Source organism: Cervus canadensis, chromosome 10 (genome assembly GCF_019320065.1).
Source record: "Cervus canadensis isolate Bull #8, Minnesota chromosome 10, ASM1932006v1, whole genome shotgun sequence".
Taxonomy (NCBI): domain Eukaryota; kingdom Metazoa; phylum Chordata; class Mammalia; order Artiodactyla; family Cervidae; genus Cervus; species Cervus canadensis.
In genome coordinates this window covers 32,907,876-32,928,176 of record NC_057395.1, presented here as the reverse complement: position 1 = coordinate 32,928,176, position 20,301 = coordinate 32,907,876, and the positions used below count along the sequence as shown (strand labels likewise).

Below are 20,301 nucleotides of genomic sequence, written 5' to 3'. Positions count from 1 at the left end.
TGCCCAATGCCTTAGTGTTGATTCTCCCAGGAAAGACCTGAGGAGCCGCTGACATTTCTCTAAGAAGAATCAATGAATCTTTGTTTCCTTCTGCCTCCTCATTTGACCTTATTTTGTTCCGAAACAGAGGAGGAGGAGAGAAAGAACCGAACTGGTGGGGTGGGATGGGGGTAGGCAGAAAGCAGAGAGGAGAGGATGTCCATTCTTGCTGTGGAACCCACAGACCAGATCACAGGCCCCTCATGGGCACCCGGAATGCTACTGTTTGCTGGTTGTGCAATCTCACTTGTTCCTGCTTCTCATTTCAATTCTCGCCCCATGTAATAAGTCACCGTCTTCCCAGCCATCATCCCTGTATTGACAAGCAAATGTCACCCGCATTTGATTGACATTTGTTGCTCCTGAATGCAGAAGTATGATTTACGAATCAATTCTACTTGTTTATTTAAAGTCGTTCTTGTGTGTCTTATGTATTTGTTGATGGGATAACTTGCCTAATATCTACTGCCGAGGGGCTTTCCATTAATATTATAAATTCAGGTTGTTCCTTCTGCTCACCATCACAAATGGGAGCTCTTCTTTCTCATATTTTGCCCATTTTTCCCCTCCCCCAAGACACATGCAGGAAATGTGCTTGAAGCTTGCAGGGCTCTTTCTGTGTCTTAAGAAAAGATCTTGTCCAGTACTTTTGTGAACGCTGTCTGCTCTCTCTCAAGACTTCTGAAGGCATCCTGACAAGTGATTATTTCTCATGCATGTGCTGCCTTTAAGTAAATGCAACTTAGGTCCGTGGCTGAATTTCCTGAAAGGTTGCTAGAACTGTAAGCCTATAATCAGAGTACCTATCTGTACTCTCACCATTTGCAGCATTTGTCAAAAGAGTCCCCTCTCCCCGCTTTTATGTGGTGGGCACGTTCATCTGAAATCCTTGAGAAAGTTCCTTTGGCTTTTCAACACACCTTACTGTTTTTTTGGGTAACATCTTATTTCACTTTGGAAGGCTGGTGAGGAAAATCATAAGGTTAAAAAAAATCACATCTACCATCTGGAAAATTCTAAAGGGCCCTCCTTATGTTAAAAGTGGCATTCTGAGAAAAAGAAAAGAAAAAAAAAAAAAAAACACCTGAAGCGCCAATTGTGGGTGAACCATTAAAGAAATACTGTCAACCCAGCCACCCTCCATTCAACCTTCAACCGCACCCTCCAACTGGGGCTGCAGGCAGTGGGGAAATAGAGGACTTAGGTGTGACCCTTGAGTTCTGAAGGCTCCTCCTGTACATCTGTCTCACCTCCCCCCCCCCCCCACCTCCCACCCCATATGTCCAGGGAGAGCGCTGCCATCGCCTGAGTTCAGCAAGGGAGTATTCAGGATCTCACTGTTCATCCATGTGCAGAGAAGGGAAAAAAAAAAGAGAGAGAGAGAGGCCGAGGGGGGGTAAAAAATCCCACATTGTCAGAGTAATGCCAAACTCTCTTTGAGTGGGATGAGCAGAGCAGATGCCGCAATGAGATGCCAAAGCGGCTCCCCTTCCTCTGCGCCTTGGGTGCCTATAAATTGCTCCGGCGCGCGTTTGTCAGCCTCCTCTTCTCCTGGCAGGTGGTACCCAGGCAGAATTCTGCATTCAGTCTCTCTCTCGCTCCGCTCCCGGCCGTGAGGCGCTCGCCACTGCTCGCCAGCTCCTCCGATCCAGCCCGGAGCCTCTCGGAGCCGCTGCCGGTGCCCAGCGCCGCTGCTCCGCTCACCCGGAGGGCGCCGGGCCCGAGCTTGTGCGGCCGGTGCGTGGGGTTTTGGGGATGCGCATCTATTAGAGTTCTGGTGGTTGCCGAGGAGGGGAAAAAAAAAAAAGAGAAAAGGCAGGAGAAGGGCGATCCCAGCGAGCGAAAGAAGAGAAGGAGGCAGAAAAAGGCAACTTCAGACGGAAAGTTGGTGCGAACTGGCGCAGTCGGCAAAAACGGAAAAGTCGATCGCAGGCGGCGGCATAAAAGTGTGAGCGGCCCGGGCGAGCGCGGGAGGCGGCGGCTGCTCTGCGCTCAGGGCGGCCGCGCCGGCGCCCAGGCAGCCACAGGTGCGAGGGGCTCGCGGGAGGCGAGAGGGCGCCCTGCGCACCCCTCCCCCTGCCCCCACCCCCACCCGCACCCCCAGCTCGGGACTTCAGCTCAAGTCACTTGGCGTCCGAGCTCCCTCCCCAGCCGCAGCCTCAGCTGGGGGGAGAGCCAGAGCCCGCGAGGAGCGGCCGGCGCGCGCCCGCCCAGGGGACTTGGGGTTCGCAGGGGGTTGTTTTCGGCTCTGAGGAGGTCCCCGCCCAACCTTCAAAATTTTGTCCAAAAGCAGACAAGAGGATCGCCCCGCGCTGAGCCGGCTGGTGGGCAGCAGGAGGCGCCTGATTGCAGCCGGGGCGCTGGGGGTGGTGATGGTGCTGCTGCTGGTGATCCTCATCCCGGTGCTGGTGAGCTCGGCCGGCACGTCGGCGCACTACGAGATGCTGGGCACTTGCCGCATGGTCTGCGACCCCTACGGGGGCACCAAGGCGCCCAGCACGGCCGCCACGCCCGACCGCGGCCTCATGCAGTCCCTGCCCACCTTCATCCAGGGCCCCAAAGGCGAGGCCGGCAGGCCGGGGAAGGCGGGCCCGCGGGGGCCCCCGGGTGAGCCCGGGCCGCCGGGCCCCGTGGGCCCCCCGGGCGAGAAGGGCGAGCCCGGCCGCCAAGGCCTGCCGGGCCCGCCGGGGGCGCCGGGCCTGAACGCGGCCGGGGCCATCAGCGCCGCCACCTACAGCACGGTGCCCAAGATCGCCTTCTACGCCGGCCTCAAGCGGCAGCATGAAGGCTACGAGGTGCTCAAGTTCGACGACGTGGTCACCAACCTCGGGAACCACTACGATCCCACCACGGGCAAGTTCACCTGCTCCATCCCGGGTATCTACTTCTTCACCTACCACGTCCTGATGCGAGGAGGGGATGGCACCAGCATGTGGGCTGATCTCTGCAAAAACAACCAGGTGAGAGCAGGCGGAGGGCGGGGAGGGCGCGCGGGAAGGTGCAGGCGAGAGGGAGGAGACCCCGGAAATGGGGGGTGGGAGCCCGCGGAGGAAGGGCGCGGCAGCTGCCGCTCCCGGGAGCTGCGAGAGAGGGGGGACGCTGTCCCCACCCTGGGGAGGCGGGGGTCGTACGCCGAAGAGCGCCCGGCGGCCTGGCGAGGGTGGCTCCCGAGCCCGGGCACCTGCGCTCGGTGCACGCGCCCCTAAGAAACGGGAAGCAGGATTCGGTCCGGGACAGTTCGTGCACCTCGGGCAGTCCCGGAGGAGAAAGCGACCCCCCGGCTGTGGGATGCTCATCAGCGTGGGGTCACTGTCAGATTTTGCCAGGAATCGGGAGGGCTGGGGGAGCCAGAAGTGGGCGTGCCAGCGTGACAAACGCGAGGGAGAAAGACCTGGGCCCAAAGGGAAAAATAGAAGGGGTGCGGAGGAGTGAGTCCGAGCGGAGGGCGCACCCGGGGCCAAGACAGGACCACGGGATCCGCGGTCTCCAGGCCCGGATAAACTCACAAGTAGTCAAATTCGAGATGCAAAAACTCTGGCTTAGATTTCAGCTGAAGAAGGGGGAGAGACAATGAGTGCTGCTAACAAAAGGAAAAGTTGAGAATCCTGGGTTTGTGCCATAAAACACGCTCCCAAACACAGCCCAAACTCCACTGGCTGGAGCCGGAGGACGCACAGGCGGGTGGTCGGGAATCTGGCGGCCAAACCCTACCCCGGGGCAATGAGCCTCCCTGCCAGGGAGCCCCAGGGCACCTTCGTGAGGGTCTCTCCCCCAGCCTTTCCCTTACAAGCAGCGGTGGCCTTGGCCTGGACTATGAAATAGCCTCAGGTTAGCCCCCTGCTAGGCGACTTGCTCCCCTGAGCCAAGCCGTTGCGCGCTGCTCGAAGGGCCACTGGTCTGCGGTGTTAGGCTGGGGCCACTTTCTCGTTGCCTTGAGAAATTCGCGGTCATTGCAAAACCGAAGTGTGTCTGATCTCTTAGTCAGGGGAGGAAAATCATATTTGTATCTACCTCAAAGTGTAATCAGACCCTCTGCACACGGTAAATCAGCAGCCGCTGGGGGAGGCCTTGCAGCCTGCAGTCTCGGCTGAGTTCTTGGGTTTAACTTTGCTTCTCGGGTGGCACAGAGTCCCCCTCCACCCCGCTCCGCATGACCCTGCGAGGGCCAGCTGTGATGTAACAAGGATTCTCAGGCTTCAGGTCGCTTGTCCCTTGAATTGAGACCTTCCTCGCTATAACCCTGGTTTCTGTTCAGCTACATTAAGGCAGAATTTATTCCAAACACCCAATTCACAGTGTCCGAATTCTTCCAAAGTGAAACACAAATGCTCTAAATAAATAAGAGAGAGGTTATCCTGTCCATTCTCTTTCCTATCATCCCTCACTTGTAAAGGAATTCAGAAGTAAATGGTTTAAGGGACCCTAAGGTCAGATAGAACAAAAAAGAGGAAAAATGGCCACCAGGAGGCACTGACAGGGTTGTTTGTTATAGTTATTATGCATGAAAATAATATTAAGATAAATAAAAATTATTCACAGAGCAGTGGCTTCCTTATAGGTAAATGGCGAAAAAGGGCATGACTCATTGTACCAAACTAGAGCTACTGTGTCACCCCAACAAAATGATTTGTGAACAGCCCCTCAGTAGGCAGTGATGAGGCACCCATTTATTTACAATTTGGCTGCCTTCTGACTCAAAGATTAAGTCTAGCAAATACTGTCAGGCTGAAGAGATTGTTTTTAAAGGTATTAATTCAAATTTAAAAAAAAAAAGACTCAAGTTGTTTCAGCCAGAGTATAAAAACACACATCTTTAAGTCTCTGGAAATTGCAATTGCATGAAAAGCCAGGGAGCAATACATTTAAATTAGCTTAAATGTTGACGCTGAGGCCAGATTTAGATTCCAGGAAAACCATGCCATATATGTGTTCCATGTGCATTTTGTTTTTTAAAATTATTTCATTGTTTGGAGTGTAGAAGGGTTCTTTGTATCATCCTAGGATATGCATTCTGTGAGGATCAGGGAAAAAAAAAAAGGGCAAAACAGCTGACCTGATAATGTATAATGCTTTTCATTGGCATTATTAAGCTGCTGCTTCTATAAAAGGTGAGCAACAAGTTATTCAGAAAAACAAATACCGTAGCAAAGAATATATTTTCGAATTCAGCAAGGACTGTTTTGCAAAATGGTTATTACAATATTAGTGTTAAGAAATTCTATCTACAGAGTAGAACTATTTTGTAAAGTCTGGTCTGCAGGCATTACAAATGACAAATCTTACAAAATCTTTTTTTTAATTAACATTAAAGAAAGAGTTGATCCTTGATTTTCAATTTTACTCTTGTCTGATCACTTCTTAGACAGCAGTTCCCTCTTCTGAGCTGACCTAATTTGTTTTCATAAAACAGAAACTCAAGAGATCCATGTCAGCGTAATGTTCTATGGATTAAGTAGATTTGAGAAGCACAAAAAATTAAACTAAAAAAGCAGTTCACTCTAGGATAGAGGAATGCCTCTGGACCGTAACTATATGAGAACCATTTTATTTATGCTTTGTGTTTGAATGCAGAATCACAGATGGAAGCATCAAGGGCCAGTAAATTAACCTGATGCACCACTTAACCTTTTGTTTATGATTCCACAGAAGTACAATGAAAATGAAATTATGAGAGCATCAGTAGCGATTAATTAAATTAGCAAATGTTACCATAAATATCGTCTCTAATGATAAACCCTCACTAATAAGATAATGCTAAGGCAACATAACCTATCATATCCTCACAAACAGAGAACTAAAAGGATCATGATTCTCATATTCCCCATGAAACCATCAACCTAAATTTAATCTCACCATGTGTTAAAAGCCCATGACAGTGCATATTAAAGGCAAAAGTTGGACTCAAATAGCTTTAACAGAGACAGGAATTTTTTAAGTTTGTATACTTTTAGCAGGAAACCTGAATAAAAAATATAGCTATTTGAATCCAGTCACTTTAATACCACTATAATAAGCTACTCTAATTTTCTAGAAAGAAAAAAAAAGCTACTGTAATAAAAAATAAAACTGGCTTAAGATTAGAACTATAAAATAATTAAAGATCCATTTTTACTCTAAGAATTTATTAGTCATGGCACCAGTAAATATGAGATATATTGGAAATAATGGACAGTTGTGGGCTGGTATTAATTTATTAGCAAGATTCATGAAATATCAAATTAATTATCTTTTTAGGGGCTGTGAAACATGCACTTAAGATCAGCAGAATCTAAATAGTTAACTTATAAGATGAAAAGATATTAGAGTGCATTTAGGTAGAGATGGGTATATGGGGCAAAGAAAAGAATGCACCAACCTTTCAGAGAAAATGCTGAAATCAGTGTACATTTTGGAACCTGAAAATAGTCTTCAGGGTAGATATATTACTTTCCTCAATAATTTGATGGCTTAAAGGAAGAATTGTTGGAAGTTACTGGGCTGGATACTAGAGCTTGAAATTTCAAGTTCTATTATACCTTTATAGTATGATCAGGTGAGCAGGCATACAAAAATCATGCAAAGTACACTAGAATATGGCACGTATTTAATTGGGAGAGTATTATGGTACAGTACAGGTTAAAATCTTTGAGAATCACTTTCATTAAAAAGCAATCACACTGGCTTTATCCAACAAAGGAAGTGAAAACTGTAAGGGTAACCTTCCAGTCTGTGGAATCACCCTAATGCATTTGCAGATTTTCATGGTAACACCTACTGAATAAAAATGGTAACATTTATATGGGTTTGTGGTTAGACCCCATAATGCAATAGAATAAAAATTGCATTATATATGTGTTTAAGACTGTTATCTCTAAATCAACTGATTTTGATAATCCCAGTTCTCAAATGCCCTCATGTAGAAAACAGTGTTAAAGCACAATACCCATAGAATTTCATACTAAATACCTAAAGCACTAAATAAAAATGTGTGGTGATTATTAGGTGAGAAACCTATTATAGATTGATAACTCACGTATTACTAATATGACTAGCAATTATTTTGTATTTTAATTTTTCTCACTCATTAAAAATCTACACATTAAAAAAAAAAAATCAAGTCCCTAAGAATGCTGTCCTCCTTGTAGATTATTTTCCCCTGGGAAAGTAATGACTAGATGAAATTAGTGAATCAAAGCATCCAACTCCTATAATTTAATGGATTAATTCCTAAGAAATATTATGACATTAAGTTGTATTTTTATTAATGTTCAAAATAGATCACTTCACTAAATTGGTGTATACATTTGAATCAGTGCTTCTCAGCATAATTATATATTGCTTTCATTATATTAGTGTCAATTAGCACACTGTTAAATGATTCTAAATCTTTAAGCCCCTTTCTCCTTTTGCCATATGATATCCAGAAAGAAATGCTTAAAATACTACTCGAATTACAAGTTCAGCAGTGTCAAAGAGCCTTCTCCTTTTTTAACATTTCAGCATTACTGTGAGAACATACCACATGAAAATTTAATTTGAAAACCTATCATTTAAATTTTGAAAGAAAGGAATGGAAATGCTTGACTTATGTCTCATTTCTCTCATTTTGCCAAGTGATAAAATCCCACAAATTGCACCCCAAGTCATGCATTATTACACAGTACAGGTTTACAAAACCACTAAATCACTCACTGTGTTATTTGGGGAAATATCATTACAGTGGAATAGAAACAAGCCACAAAGTAGATGTTTTACTGAAATAAATCAAGTACAAGTCTGCCTATTGAAAAAAATGTTTTCTAAGGTAGACTCAAAATACAACTAAATGAATGTGAAGCCTAATTGGAGTTGAGAATGTGACAGAATGTCCATATTACTTGATCTGATGGGGAACTGGACTGTTTGCAAGTGTCTGTCAGCTCTCTAATGAGATCACAGGCTCAACCTGAGTGGATTATAAGCAAAGTTCCATCCTCAGAGCAAACCACACATTTAGAATCACCTAAATATAAAAGGGTATTCCATGAGAGCATTCAAAAATTCTAGAAATTTTAGAGACATCAAATCATAGAAATGTTGTTCCTTCTGTAAGTTTTAGATGTATTAAAATTAAATAGTTTTAAGTGCACACAACTAAGTGATAAAAAGGCACAAATAGAAGTAAGAGCTATGAAAACTTTTAAACCAAAGATGTTTGATTCGGGTACAGGGGCTTTTCCTTGAATTAGATTTTGAAAGCCCCAAATCAAAAAGATTTCTTCTTCTTTTTTTCTTTCTGTATAGTAGAGTTAGAGGAGTCAGATTTCTCTGAGTCTGTACATACCATGGATCTCAATTTTCTAATAATCAGAGGGACCAACTGAAGTTTGGTTTGAACTTCTGTACTCATAGACAACTGGTTAGAATACTGCTGCTTGGTTTAAATTAAAATGCAAAAAACAATGGCCATTTCAGGAAGTGATTGGGCATAGAGATACAAGGAATTAGAAAAGTCCTGATTTAGGAAGAAAAGAGATTGATATGCATTGTTTACCACATATAGTTTTTTTAAAAAAAAAGACTGCTACAGTGACCCTCAGAAAAGCGCTATTTTCCAGTAGCGTAGTTGAAACCGTTGCAAAGATATCCTCATAAAGCCCCGAGGCCAAGGTGGACTTGGCTGTGCTAAATTCAGGGCCCTGACGGCCAGTCTATTTATGGTGCTGTGTGAATGGCAAAAAAAAAAAAAAAAAGAAAAAAAAAGAAAGAAGGAAAGATAGAAAGAAAAGAAAAGACAAAGAAAAGAAGATCTCTTTTGCAGATTCTAATTCTTGTCTGTTTCACACAGGTGCGCGCCAGCGCGATTGCCCAAGACGCGGATCAGAATTACGACTACGCGAGTAACAGCGTGGTTCTTCACCTGGAGCCAGGGGACGAAGTCTACATCAAGTTAGATGGCGGGAAAGCCCACGGAGGCAACAACAACAAATACAGCACATTTTCTGGATTTATTATTTATGCTGACTGATCGTGCAAAAACTAAGCTTCTTGCTCTGAGTTCAGACCTTGGATTCATGTGGCTAACGTCAGTGAACCGAGGACCCCGGGGGATGCCGGATGCGGGGCACCTCAGCTGTGTATATGATGTGGGGGATTCAAATGCTACCTGACTCACATCTGTGTACTCAGAACATGATGTAAAAAAAATATATATTAAAATCAAGATAAGCAGATGTGTGATCCACTACCGCCAAAGCAAATAACTCCTTATTGTTAGTGTCCAGTGTGAATGAAGTCCTATATATAGATCACAAATTTTTATAGAAAAATCTAAGACACTGAATTATTTCTTCGATATATATGATACTTTGGTGTACTGTGATCTCGCTGCTTTTATCCATATGTCGGCTTTGGTTCCTGTGAGTTTATCTGCTAATTATGAAACTCGGGGTCCATTTACAGTGTGGGGAAGAATGACTTTTACCCTGCAGGAGAGGGTCTCATTGACACAATGCTGCTTTGTCCCCAAAGAAATCGTTTGCCTTGTATTCTTGTTAACTTTAGCTTAGACCTGGGAATGATTCAACTTCAAGCCTTAACCTGGAATTTTCTGGATTTGAGGGAATTCCCAAGCCTATGGTCATTTTCCACATTTCCTTTAACTTAGGAATCTTCTTTTCTTTTTGGGTGATAGTCCTTAAAAATAGAGATTGAACTTGTATCATAGGATTACCCTCTAAGTGTGTAAACGTGTAATTATGTATGGTATTTAGAAAAATCCCCTGTGTCCGGTTTGTCAGTAGAATGTGTTTAGGTTTACTTGGACAAGTCAGAGAAATTTATTCTTTGGTGTTAAATCAGACAGAGGCTTTCGCCTTCTCTGAAACAAAAGATTATTCATAACCCAATGCACATAGGTTTAATTTGCACTGCTGCATGCCTCACCGAGGGGACACTAAATAAGGCCTTCAAATAGTTACAACAGGTCATGGCCTGAGGTTATTTCAAAACAAACCATTTCACATATAACCAATGTGACAACAAAGTGTATATATTTTATACAAATACCTGCTACATATATATATGTGTGTGTATATATATATATGTTAGATGAAATATAATATATATGGCTTCAGACCATAGGTACAGTGGCTGTATAGACCCAAAAATTTAATTAAAAAATATGTACATGTAGGCACAAACACAAACATGCATAAATTACTTATTTTGGATTGAAATATATTTTGGAAGACAAAAATATATGGAGTAGCAAAATCATTCAGATGACTTCTAAGAGTGATCCAGAAAATTAAATTTTATCAGGTTAAAATGCCCCAGAAATCACGTCTGTAAATTAAGCCTGTGGCTTCTTTATTACCATATGCCAATCAATACTTTCACTGCATTCTGTGACTGTTACTGTTAGGACTGCAGAGATGAAGTAGCTGTCCTTTGCAATGTTTATGAATCATATGCATTTGAATGATCAATTTTTTTCTTTTTTCTCAGGTGGCCTGAAGCTGACAGTAAGGTAGATTTTGAGAGTAGTGCAAATCCTTCCTCTCTGTTTAAAATACACTGCCAAAAGCCATCTCTTTATTCTAAGAAAAAGATTTGAAATGCATGTTGATATATCCTAACTATCAGACTATTTCCACTATTACAATGAAAAATCTGTTCCACTCTCAGTTGCCTTTGAAGACTCTTTGACAACTAGATTTCAAAAACAGAGACTGAAAAATCTGTCTCTTTTACTGGTGAAGGGCATTTGCATTTTTTCATTTAAAGGAATTAGTTTGTTCTCCTGGCTCCTTCCTCTTGGGTGCTTTCTGTTCTAATACACAGAAAGCTTGATCATTCTTGATCCACAGAAATATCTTTTATTTCACGAACCTCAACTTTCCGAATGAGTTACACCTGGTGTTCCCATCTGAAGGTGCTGTTTGCTTGGTTTAAATGCCTTGGTCTGAGTAACTCTCATGATTTACATGATTAGCAACACTTAGCCACTTTATCAAGACTAATGACTAACTCTATTTGGCCTTTCTAATATGTAAGATAAATCATAAAGGAGTTGCAGTAGATTTTATTTCCATTTAACAATATGTATTTATCGAAGAGGAATTAGCAGTAAGGGTCTGGAGACTTTTCTTTTTTAGGTAGCAAATAGTATAGTGAAGGATTCAACCAAAAGATTAGTTTATAAACATCAGTATACATCAACTAAGAGTTTCAAAAAATGTTTTATTTACACTAAACATCAGGTCTGGGTACCTTTTTAAAATTTGACTCTAGAATCAGACTGTCATTTCTAATAGATCTGACCTTTTCTTCAGATAAATAAGCATTATTTTCTGTTCAGGCCCAAGGAAAGACAAATGAAAGGTAAAGAAAATAAAGGGAATATATATATATAAGGCAAACATTTCTCTTTTTTTGCATTCTATATTATTAATTAATTAAATTGTGGCCTTTGTTATAAATGTAATGATTCATTAAACTATATTATGTAATATATTTTGACTTTTATGATTGAATTTTTATAATAGAATACTATGCTGTGTGTTCATATCCCCTTATATAAATTTTTCAAATCAAAAGAAAATATAGGAAAACTGGATACCAGAAAGGCACAGGCAACAAAAGTGATTTATTTTAAGTATATGAAGATAGGTGAACAGATATAATTAACCTTCCACAATATTTTTACTGTTGTGAATTGGTTATTGTATTACAGTATCCTTAAAATAAATGTCTCAAAATTTAGCTTCCTTTGCTGCAGAAGCTATTTTAAAGTGGGATATTATTCATTAAGCATTAATTAAAGAACAGCAGGATAATTAGTAGAATCATCAATATTACAAGAAACATTAGATTGTTCCAGAAGGGGGTAATTTAACTAAAAACAGTTTAAATTTTCTCAAGGAGTGCTGCTGATGGATTAAAGAAAACAAAACAAAAGGAAGCAAAACTCCACTCAGGGGAGCTAAACTGTAAATCATCATTTGGAAATGGCTACTTTTGTATTTATTTTGTGAAGGAAAAACAATAGGGCTTAATTAGGCTCTGCAACTCCCTAAAGGTACAGATGTAATAGCCAGTTTCTGGGAAGGCAAAAGTCTTCTACTTCGCATAAAAAGGAAATATTCTGTCATTAGTCCTCTGTGGCTCTGATTAATATCTCACAGTGGGTTTGAAATCACTCTCTGTTCCCTGGCAAGCTTTACACTCAAGGTGCGAATTCGTAACAACCATCCTATTTGAAAGTTAGCCATTGCTTGGGGTTCTCGATCAGAATCTTATCAAGTGCACCCTCTGTTATCCCCCTCAGCAACATTTTAGGAACAATGTTGGTGAGGATATGGGAATAGCCGTGACCTCCATATTTCGTCAGCCGATTCTTTGTATGTATGTCGTGTGCCATCAGAATTCGATCCTCGTAGCCCTCATCCACCAGAAGTCTCACCCTGTGAAAAAAATGGTAATTCATTATATGGCACTGGTTTCACGTTTACGACATTCAGAATGCTTTAAACTTTTTCCTACTCATAAACCTATTGTGTTGTAAAGATACCATCTTCCATTGTGAAGACACCCTTAATAAATATTGTGTGGTGATGCCAAAGATATTATCCTGTCATACTAGGAAGAGGATCTTTATTCCATGCACACAGAAATTCCTAGCCTGTGATATTTATGATGATGCCTGGCAAGCCTGCATTAAAGATAGCTTCTAATCAGATGTGCTAGTTTGAATAAATGGCCACTTTAGCATTTCATTAAATAACTTTATCCTGAATTTGTATCCAGCTCTCCATTCTAAAATACCTCACTTAGTGAACCCATTATTCAGATCTCAGTCTCCCTGTCTCTCCTATTTTTGTTTTCTAACAAGTAAAATCAATGACTATTTGGGATTAAAATAGCATAACGATAGGAATCTTCCTACAAGTAAAATGTTCTGAAACTAAAATTAGTTGGTTTTAAAATGAAGGGCATGTGATGCAGTAGACATCTTTAAAAAATATTTATTTATTATTTATTTGGCTGCACTGGGTCTTAATTGTAGCATGTAGGATCTTTAGTTGTGGCATGGGGGATCTAGATTCCTGACCAGGGATCAAACCTGGGCCTCCTGCATTGGGAACACGGAGTCTTAGCCCCTGGACCAGGGAAATCCCTTGGTTGTCATTTTTCTAAATTAATTTTATTGAAGTAGAGTTGATTTACAATTTGTGTTACAATTTGTGTTCATTTCTGCTGTATAGCAAAGTGACTCCGTTATACATATATATTCTTTTCCACATTCTTTTCCATGATGGTTTATCACAGGATATTGAGTATAGTTCCCTGTGTTACACAGCAGGCCTTATTGTTTATCCATCCTGTTTCTAAAAGCTTGCATATCTGCTAATCCCAAACTCCCAGTCCTCCCTTGCCCGAACTCCCCTCCCCTTGGCAACCGCAAGTCTGTTCTCGATGTCTGTGAGTCTGTTTCTGTTTTGGAGCTATAGTTCATTCGTGTCATATTTTAGATCAATCGTCATTTTTAAAAGGTCAGTTTCAGTCCCTCTGTGTTAGTCCTTTTGAAGCTGATGGGTATTTTTGCTCTGTAGTAGTGTGGGAGCATTGGATTAAATTGACCAATAAAAATTTACTCTGTCTCCCTTCTATGTCGATGAGATTGCTATAAATAATGGACTGTTCCTTTAAATTTATAGTCAGTGAACTATAGAAGGCTTCCTGCCTATTGTCTAAACATCTAATCCTGTTTGCTTTAAGTGCTGTAATCCGTAGTGTGAGTCAGTCCCCTCGTGACAGCCACCATCTGTGGATGTCTGGACGCTGGGCAGTGTCTGCCGTGACTTCCATGGGTCTCTGATGGCAGGACATGCAGCTTGGAGACCCTGGCTGTTCTCTGACCTTTTCTATATTTTCTTGTTGGCCCCTAAATTCCCCAATGGATCTAGATAGATGGGCAGCACTTTCCTCCAAGGGCTAATTATTTGAAAGGTATCCTTTTTGCTTCAATAGTACTTCTTGGCATTCTAGTGCATGAGTCATATTTAATGAATACTACAGTAAGCAAAGGGTTTCCCTGGTGGCTCAGTGGTAAAGAATCTGCCTGCTAGTACAGGAGATGGGGGTTTGATCCCTGGTCTCAGAAGATCCCCTGGAGAAGGAGATGGCAACCCACTTTAGTATTCTTGCTTGGAAAATCCCATGGCTCCATGCCAGGAGCCTGGCAGGCTAGAGTCCATTGGGTCTCAAAAGAGTCAGACATGACTTAAAAACTAAACAACAACAACGGTAAGCAAAATGTGGGTCGCCACAACAACACACTTGAACACAAAGCTTTGCCTTCTGCGAAAGTGCATTTTATTTTATTCTTATTAATTCTTACTGGAGTATAGTAGCTTTATAAGGCTGTGTTAGTTTCTGTTGTACAGAAAAGTGAACCAGCCACGTGTATACATATCTCCCCTCTTTTTTGGATTTCCTTCCCAGTTAGGTCGCCACAGAGCTTTCAGTACGGTTCCCTGAGCGATACTGTAGGTTCTCATTAGTTACCTATTCTATATGAGAACATACATTTTAAAATAAATTATACTTAAAGGGATGCCAGAAAAGAGCCAACCTGGGTGTTTCGTCTAGAAATCTTCAGTCATACCACATGTACCCCAAGTGTGTCCTAAAAATACTTGGGAGCGTTATCTGTGCCACCATCATTATTTGCTTCTTTATTTTTTATTGAAGGACAGTTGATGTACAATGGTATGTAAGTTACAGGTATACAGTACAGTGATTCACAAGTTTTAAAGGTTATACTCTGAGTATAGTTACTATAAAATATTGACTATATTCCCTTCATTGTACAATATATCCTTGTAGCTTATTTTATAGCTAATATTTGTACCTCTTAATCCCCCACCTCTGTATTCCATATACCCTCACCTCCCCCCATATAGGGGTAGGACATTGGTTTGTTGGTCTTTAAAATTTGTATAATTTCCAAAAGTTCTGATCTAAAGTTGCTTTTGGAACAACCTCTCTTTAAAGGAATTATCTAAGACAGCAATATCATCATTTATGAAGGAAGAGAAATATTTCACAGATGCATGCATAATGCTGAAACTTAGGGTGACAAACCCTGATCCACAATTAAAAAGGAATTTCCCATTACAGGAAATTTTAAGGTATACTTTCCCCCATGTATTTTCTGAGCGTTTCTCAACATTTTTGTCTCTTTTCCTTGTCTGTGAAAAAATGATATCTTATTACTTACAGAGGCATATCATATAGATAAACAGATACCTGTAAGAGGCCTGAGTCATATCCTGGAACACAAAGTTACTAAATTTCGCAGTAGCAAGGAAAGATACTCATTTGAAAATAGGAACTGTTAGAACTCAGTAAGTCAAGAAACTGAAGACTAGTTATCTCATGAGAAAGAGAATGTTCTGGTTCTAGAAACATAATTTTATCTTGACTATCAAGAAAGCTGCCTGGTTGCTCCTAAAATAAGGGATCATCTCACATGCTGTGCCATTGTGTAGAAGAACAGTAGTTAGAGAGAGGCTGCCAGAAGGAAGGAACCACTACAGATGAGAAGACAAAAAATCACAGTAATTATAGAAATACAAATGAGTTAGTGTTTTGCAAACAAATATTAGAGAGAGACTACAAAGTGTGAAAAGGCAGAGATATAATAAGATTTGAGAAATGGAGCAGAAGATTGAAAACAGGTGTTAGACACAGAATTTCTGGTGCTGAAAACCAGAGGTAGGCAGAAGCATGCTTCTCTGTTCACTTCAAAGCTTTACGATTCTTGAAGCTCGGAGAAGGACTGCTGATGAGGGCTGAAAACCAAGCACCCAAGAGATGGGGACAAGGGAATAAACTAGGGCGCACACAACCCAAAAGGTCATTTAATAATCACCATGAGCTGTACTGGAGTCCAGTGACTTAATGCGTGGCTTTTTTAAAATTAATTTTTGGTGGAGTATAATTGCTTTACAATGTATTAATTTCTACTGTACAGCAAAGCAAATCAACCATACTTGTACATTCATCCCCTCTTTTTGGACTTCCTTCCCACTTAGGTTACCACAGAGCATTGGGTAGAATTCCATGTGCTATACAGTAGGGTCTCGTTATTTATCTATTTTATGCATAGTAATGTACGTACGTCAATCCCGATCTCCCACTTCATGCCATCCTCCCTTCCCCCCTTGGTGTTCATACATTTGTTGTCTAGATCTATGTCTCTATTTCTACTTTACAAATAAGATTATCTATACCATTTTTCTAGATTTCACATGTATGTGTTAATACATGATGTTTGTTTTTCTAACTTACTTCACTCTGTATGACTTATAATTTACAGAAGATTAAAGATACATACATATACAGACACATAGATATATACAAACACAGATGTGTATATATACATAAAATTTTTATGTAGTTCCATACATCTAGAATGTTTACATTTGGCACAATGAAAGCTCATATCTCCATCGATATCCCTCTACGGATCCCCTCTTTCATTCCAGAAAGTCTAGGAGCCTTATGCAAAGCATAGGGGTAGAAAAGATACACCTCACTGCCACAAGGGGGCTTTAGAGAAAGGAAGCGAACCCTGGGAGCAAGCTTCCTATTTCCAAGATGAATTGTAAAATAGTGTTTAGGGCATTCATCAGGAAGTCATGATTTTGAGATCATGAAAGATGAGAAAGATCTACCACACAGGCTCATCTTAAATTCCAGAGAATATTCACCTCTGAGTATGGTTCAAGCTAGTACAGTTTGCCAATATTGAATGGTACTTATGGGCAAGTAAATTTAAATTATAAAACAAACAAACAATAAATCTGTTAATCAAAGAATTGGTTTGAGTAGTTGGAAAAAAAAAAGAGACCTAGTGATACTAGTCAGGGCAGTCAAGGCAGTTTAAAGATGTAGAGTGAGTGTCTCATATTTTTGTAACTACCGTGACATTGCTCAACTATCTTTCTCTAATGATATTAAACTGGAAGGTATTTTAATTAATGAGCTCATCAAGGAGGTATGTCAGTTCAAGGGACAGCAGAAGACATGCATGTAAAGATCAACAGCCCAGGGGAAAGACCCTAAAGCTGTTAGACCTTCCCCATACCCCAGTGTACATATGGTCACAGTAGTACATGTGCTGCTCAAGCCTCACGTTTTCTGGACATCACTTCTTTACTCCAATTTGGCTTACTCTTATTCCAACGAGTTTTCTACACTCAAAACACTATTCTGCTTTTGTCATCATGGAGAACTACTTCTCTACTCAACCTTCTGTTTTCCTCCCTGACCACGAGTTGCATCTTTCTAGTTTTTGGCTCACCTTCTTCCATGTTCTGTATTCACTCACTTCATTAAAGCATCCAGGGGTTTACCCCTGTCTGTTACTGATAGATATCTCTCCATCTCTCTCTATACTTTCTTCCCTCTAGCTTGGACCTCATGACCCTCATCTCAACCCTGCCCTTGTCCCCTTTGGATATCAAGCGTGTTCTTCAGACAGAATCCCAACCTTCTCTCTGTCTACATCTATTACTTCTACTCACAAAACCTTTTTGGCCCTACTACCAAAACACAAAACATTTTTTTAGGACAATAACCACCAAATCATGCAGCTTGGTGCTAATAGACAGTCAAGCAGTAATGATCTCTGGCCTCCACTGGGTCTTCCACACAACATGTCCTGAGTCAGTATCTCTGTCAGTCACTCTCCATCCACTCCCAGCCTTCATCCTCCTATACAAGGTCCTGCCCTGAATCTATTCCTTCCTTCACAGGAGATGACCATGTCTCTTTCACAGGCACTTTCAGATCAAGTGGGACCATCTGTCGTCAGTGTTCTGTTCCTTTCACCAAGACATTGATCGGCACTCACTCCGTTACCTGCCTTGCCTCCTCTCATTTCTATGGAAATAGCATACCTCCTTTTTAAAAAAAATTGGTTTATTTTTAATTGAAGGATAACTGCTTTACAATGTTGTGTTGGTTTCTGCCATACATCAACATGAATCAGCCAGTGCTATTTGCTGCCCAAATTCCATCTCTTTGTCTCCTCAGGAGTCTTGCTCTATATCTCTTATCTGTCCAGATTTTTTTAAGTTAACATTGACTGATCATTTCCGTAGTATACCCCAGATACTCACTTAAAAGGTGCATGCTTTATTTCATATAAATTCTATAATAACCCTATAGAATAAACACCAAGTCCCTGGATTCATTCTCTTGGTCTCCTAACAAAACCTTTCTTTGGCCCTGTCTGGTCTTCTTTTTTTTTCATATTTATTTACTTATCTATTTGACTGTGCCGGGTCTTAGTTGTGGCATGCAAATTCTGAGTTGCAACATGTGGGATCTAGTTCTCTGACCAGGAATTGAACTGGGCTCTCTGCAGTGACAGCATGCAGGTCTTAGACACTGGACAAGCAGGGAAGTCCCCCGTCTGTCTTCTAGCTCTAGTCCTGCAACCCTCCTTCACTTTACTACCAAGTTTCTTGAAAGAGTAGTCTCCATATTCTCTGTCTTCTTCCTCACTTTCTAGTCTTTCCTCAAGCCTTTTCTGCCAAGGCTGCACTTACTGACTGTGAAATGAAAACTTACTGATGGTGAAATCCAATGGATACTTTTCCATCTTTATCTCTCTTGGTATCTGCCACTTAGAACAAGGGTTCAAGTCCTTCTGCTTTAAGTATCCTTCTCCACCAACTTCCATAACAATGCATTTCCCTGATATTCTTAATGCTTTGAAGATTTCTCAACCTGTCCTTGAGGGACTGTTTCTGAGTTCATCCCTTAAATGTGGGTGGTCACCAGGGTTCTGTCCTCGTTTGCTTCTTGGAGTGATCTCATTCATTCCCACGCTACTGATTGTCACATGCAAACCAACAATGTCTAGCTGCATGTCCAAGTCTGTCCTGAGCTTCATACCCTTTTCCCATGGCCCCATGGGTAGCAACACTATATTCCCAAACTAAAGTCATCCTGCGGATCCCAAATCTATTTCACCTCCCAGGTTCCCTAACTTGGTGCATTCATTCTCCATATCACCAGGTAACCAAGGCAAACCAGGTAACCATCTAGTCTTGATTCTCAAAAATTTCCACTTGAGTGCAGAGAATGACTTCTACAATTATTTGTTTTCCCTCACAAATATTGAACAATTTTGAGAGGTTGGATTTTATATAATGTTTGACGTTATAGCCTTTCAGTTGCAATTACCCCTTTAGTGGATATTTTTAATAAACATTTTAAAAATTCATTGCAGAAGGTTAGGACTTTGGTGTGATCAACCTCAGAAAGAAACAGCTTACTTCATTAGGAATGGAAACAGGGAAATGTCTTTTGTTCTTTTACTGTCAGAGCAGAGATTGAGTATTATCTGTGTTTCTTATCAGCTGCCCATCTGCACTGAACTTCTAAGGCTCTGCTAAGCTTTTGCCTACTTAGATTGACTCATTTTCTCCTTGAAATAATATATAGAGATTTGCCTTCCTGAAACAGCATTGATATATTTTCCCTTGCAAGTCTCTGGTTCCGCCTGCTTATTGTTTTCTGAATCTTTACTAATTCCCACCCAGATATGAAAATCAGGAAGAAATGGTAAGAGGAAATGCTGTGAGAGATTTCATCATATTTACCTTTTAATTCTTTTATTATCATTGGGCATGTCAATATCTGGGTTGAACTGATAATGAAAAAGTTCAGTACCAAAGAGATCGTATTCCAAGTAACAGCCAAGCTGAGCAAACTCCAGTAGTTCCTTCTTATCAAGGATAGTCCTAGAGACAAGAAGACATACATATGGTTACTATCAAGACCATGTTTTCCACACATACAGATTAAAGTGTTAAGCACACTATGTACTGGAATATAGTTGAAATCAAGTAAAAGAATTTTGGAGTTGGCTTTTAGGATGTGACTATAAAATATTCAGTTCAATTGTTACTAGAAATTAGGAAAAGTGAAGTAAAAGTGCTAGTTGCTCAGTTGTGTCCAACCCTTTGCAACTCAATGGAATGTGACCACCAGGCTCCTCTGTCAATGAAATTCTCCAGGCAAGAATACTGGAGTGGGTTGCCATTCCCTTCTCCAGGGGTCTTCCCAACCCAGGGATTGAATCTGGGTCTCCTGCATTACAGGCAGTTTTTTTCCCACTGTCTGAGCCACCAGGGAAGCCCAGAAATTAGGGAACATTATCATCCAAAAGGGAGTTTTCTCATCTCAAGGACTTCAAAACTATAGAAATTTTAATTATGC

General features: G+C 41.2%; 2 protein-coding genes across 2 annotated transcripts in view; one reads left to right on the top strand and one right to left on the bottom strand.

Annotated features, from left to right (window-relative positions):
- The first annotated feature begins 1,579 nt into the window (after positions 1–1,579).
- Positions 1,580–11,763, top strand: C1QL3 (complement C1q like 3). Its single transcript, XM_043479627.1, has 2 exons — positions 1,580–2,999; positions 8,846–11,763. Exons 1-2 carry the CDS (start codon positions 2,412–2,414, stop codon positions 9,023–9,025), a joined length of 768 nt encoding a protein of 255 aa, XP_043335562.1. The 5' UTR covers positions 1,580–2,411; the 3' UTR covers positions 9,026–11,763.
- The window catches only part of PTER (phosphotriesterase related), a 73,721-nt gene continuing 65,037 nt past the window's right edge, over positions 11,618–20,301 (bottom strand). The window contains exons 4-5 of the mRNA XM_043479626.1: positions 19,683–19,823; positions 11,618–12,464 (exon numbers count right to left, since the gene is read on the bottom strand). Coding sequence (XP_043335561.1) covers positions 12,254–12,464; positions 19,683–19,823 — 352 coding nt within the window. The 3' untranslated portion in view covers positions 11,618–12,253. The remainder of the gene's footprint in view (positions 12,465–19,682; positions 19,824–20,301) is intronic.

Bases quoted from the DNA above. Each gene is read 5' to 3' on its own strand.
- C1QL3 (XM_043479627.1), top strand. From the start codon at position 2,412: ATGGTGCTGCTGCTGGTGATCCTCATCCCGGTGCTGGTGAGCTCGGCC. The intron at 3,000-8,845 runs GTGAGAGCAGGC...TGTTTCACACAG, and splicing joins ATCTCTGCAAAAACAACCAG to GTGCGCGCCAGCGCGATTGC.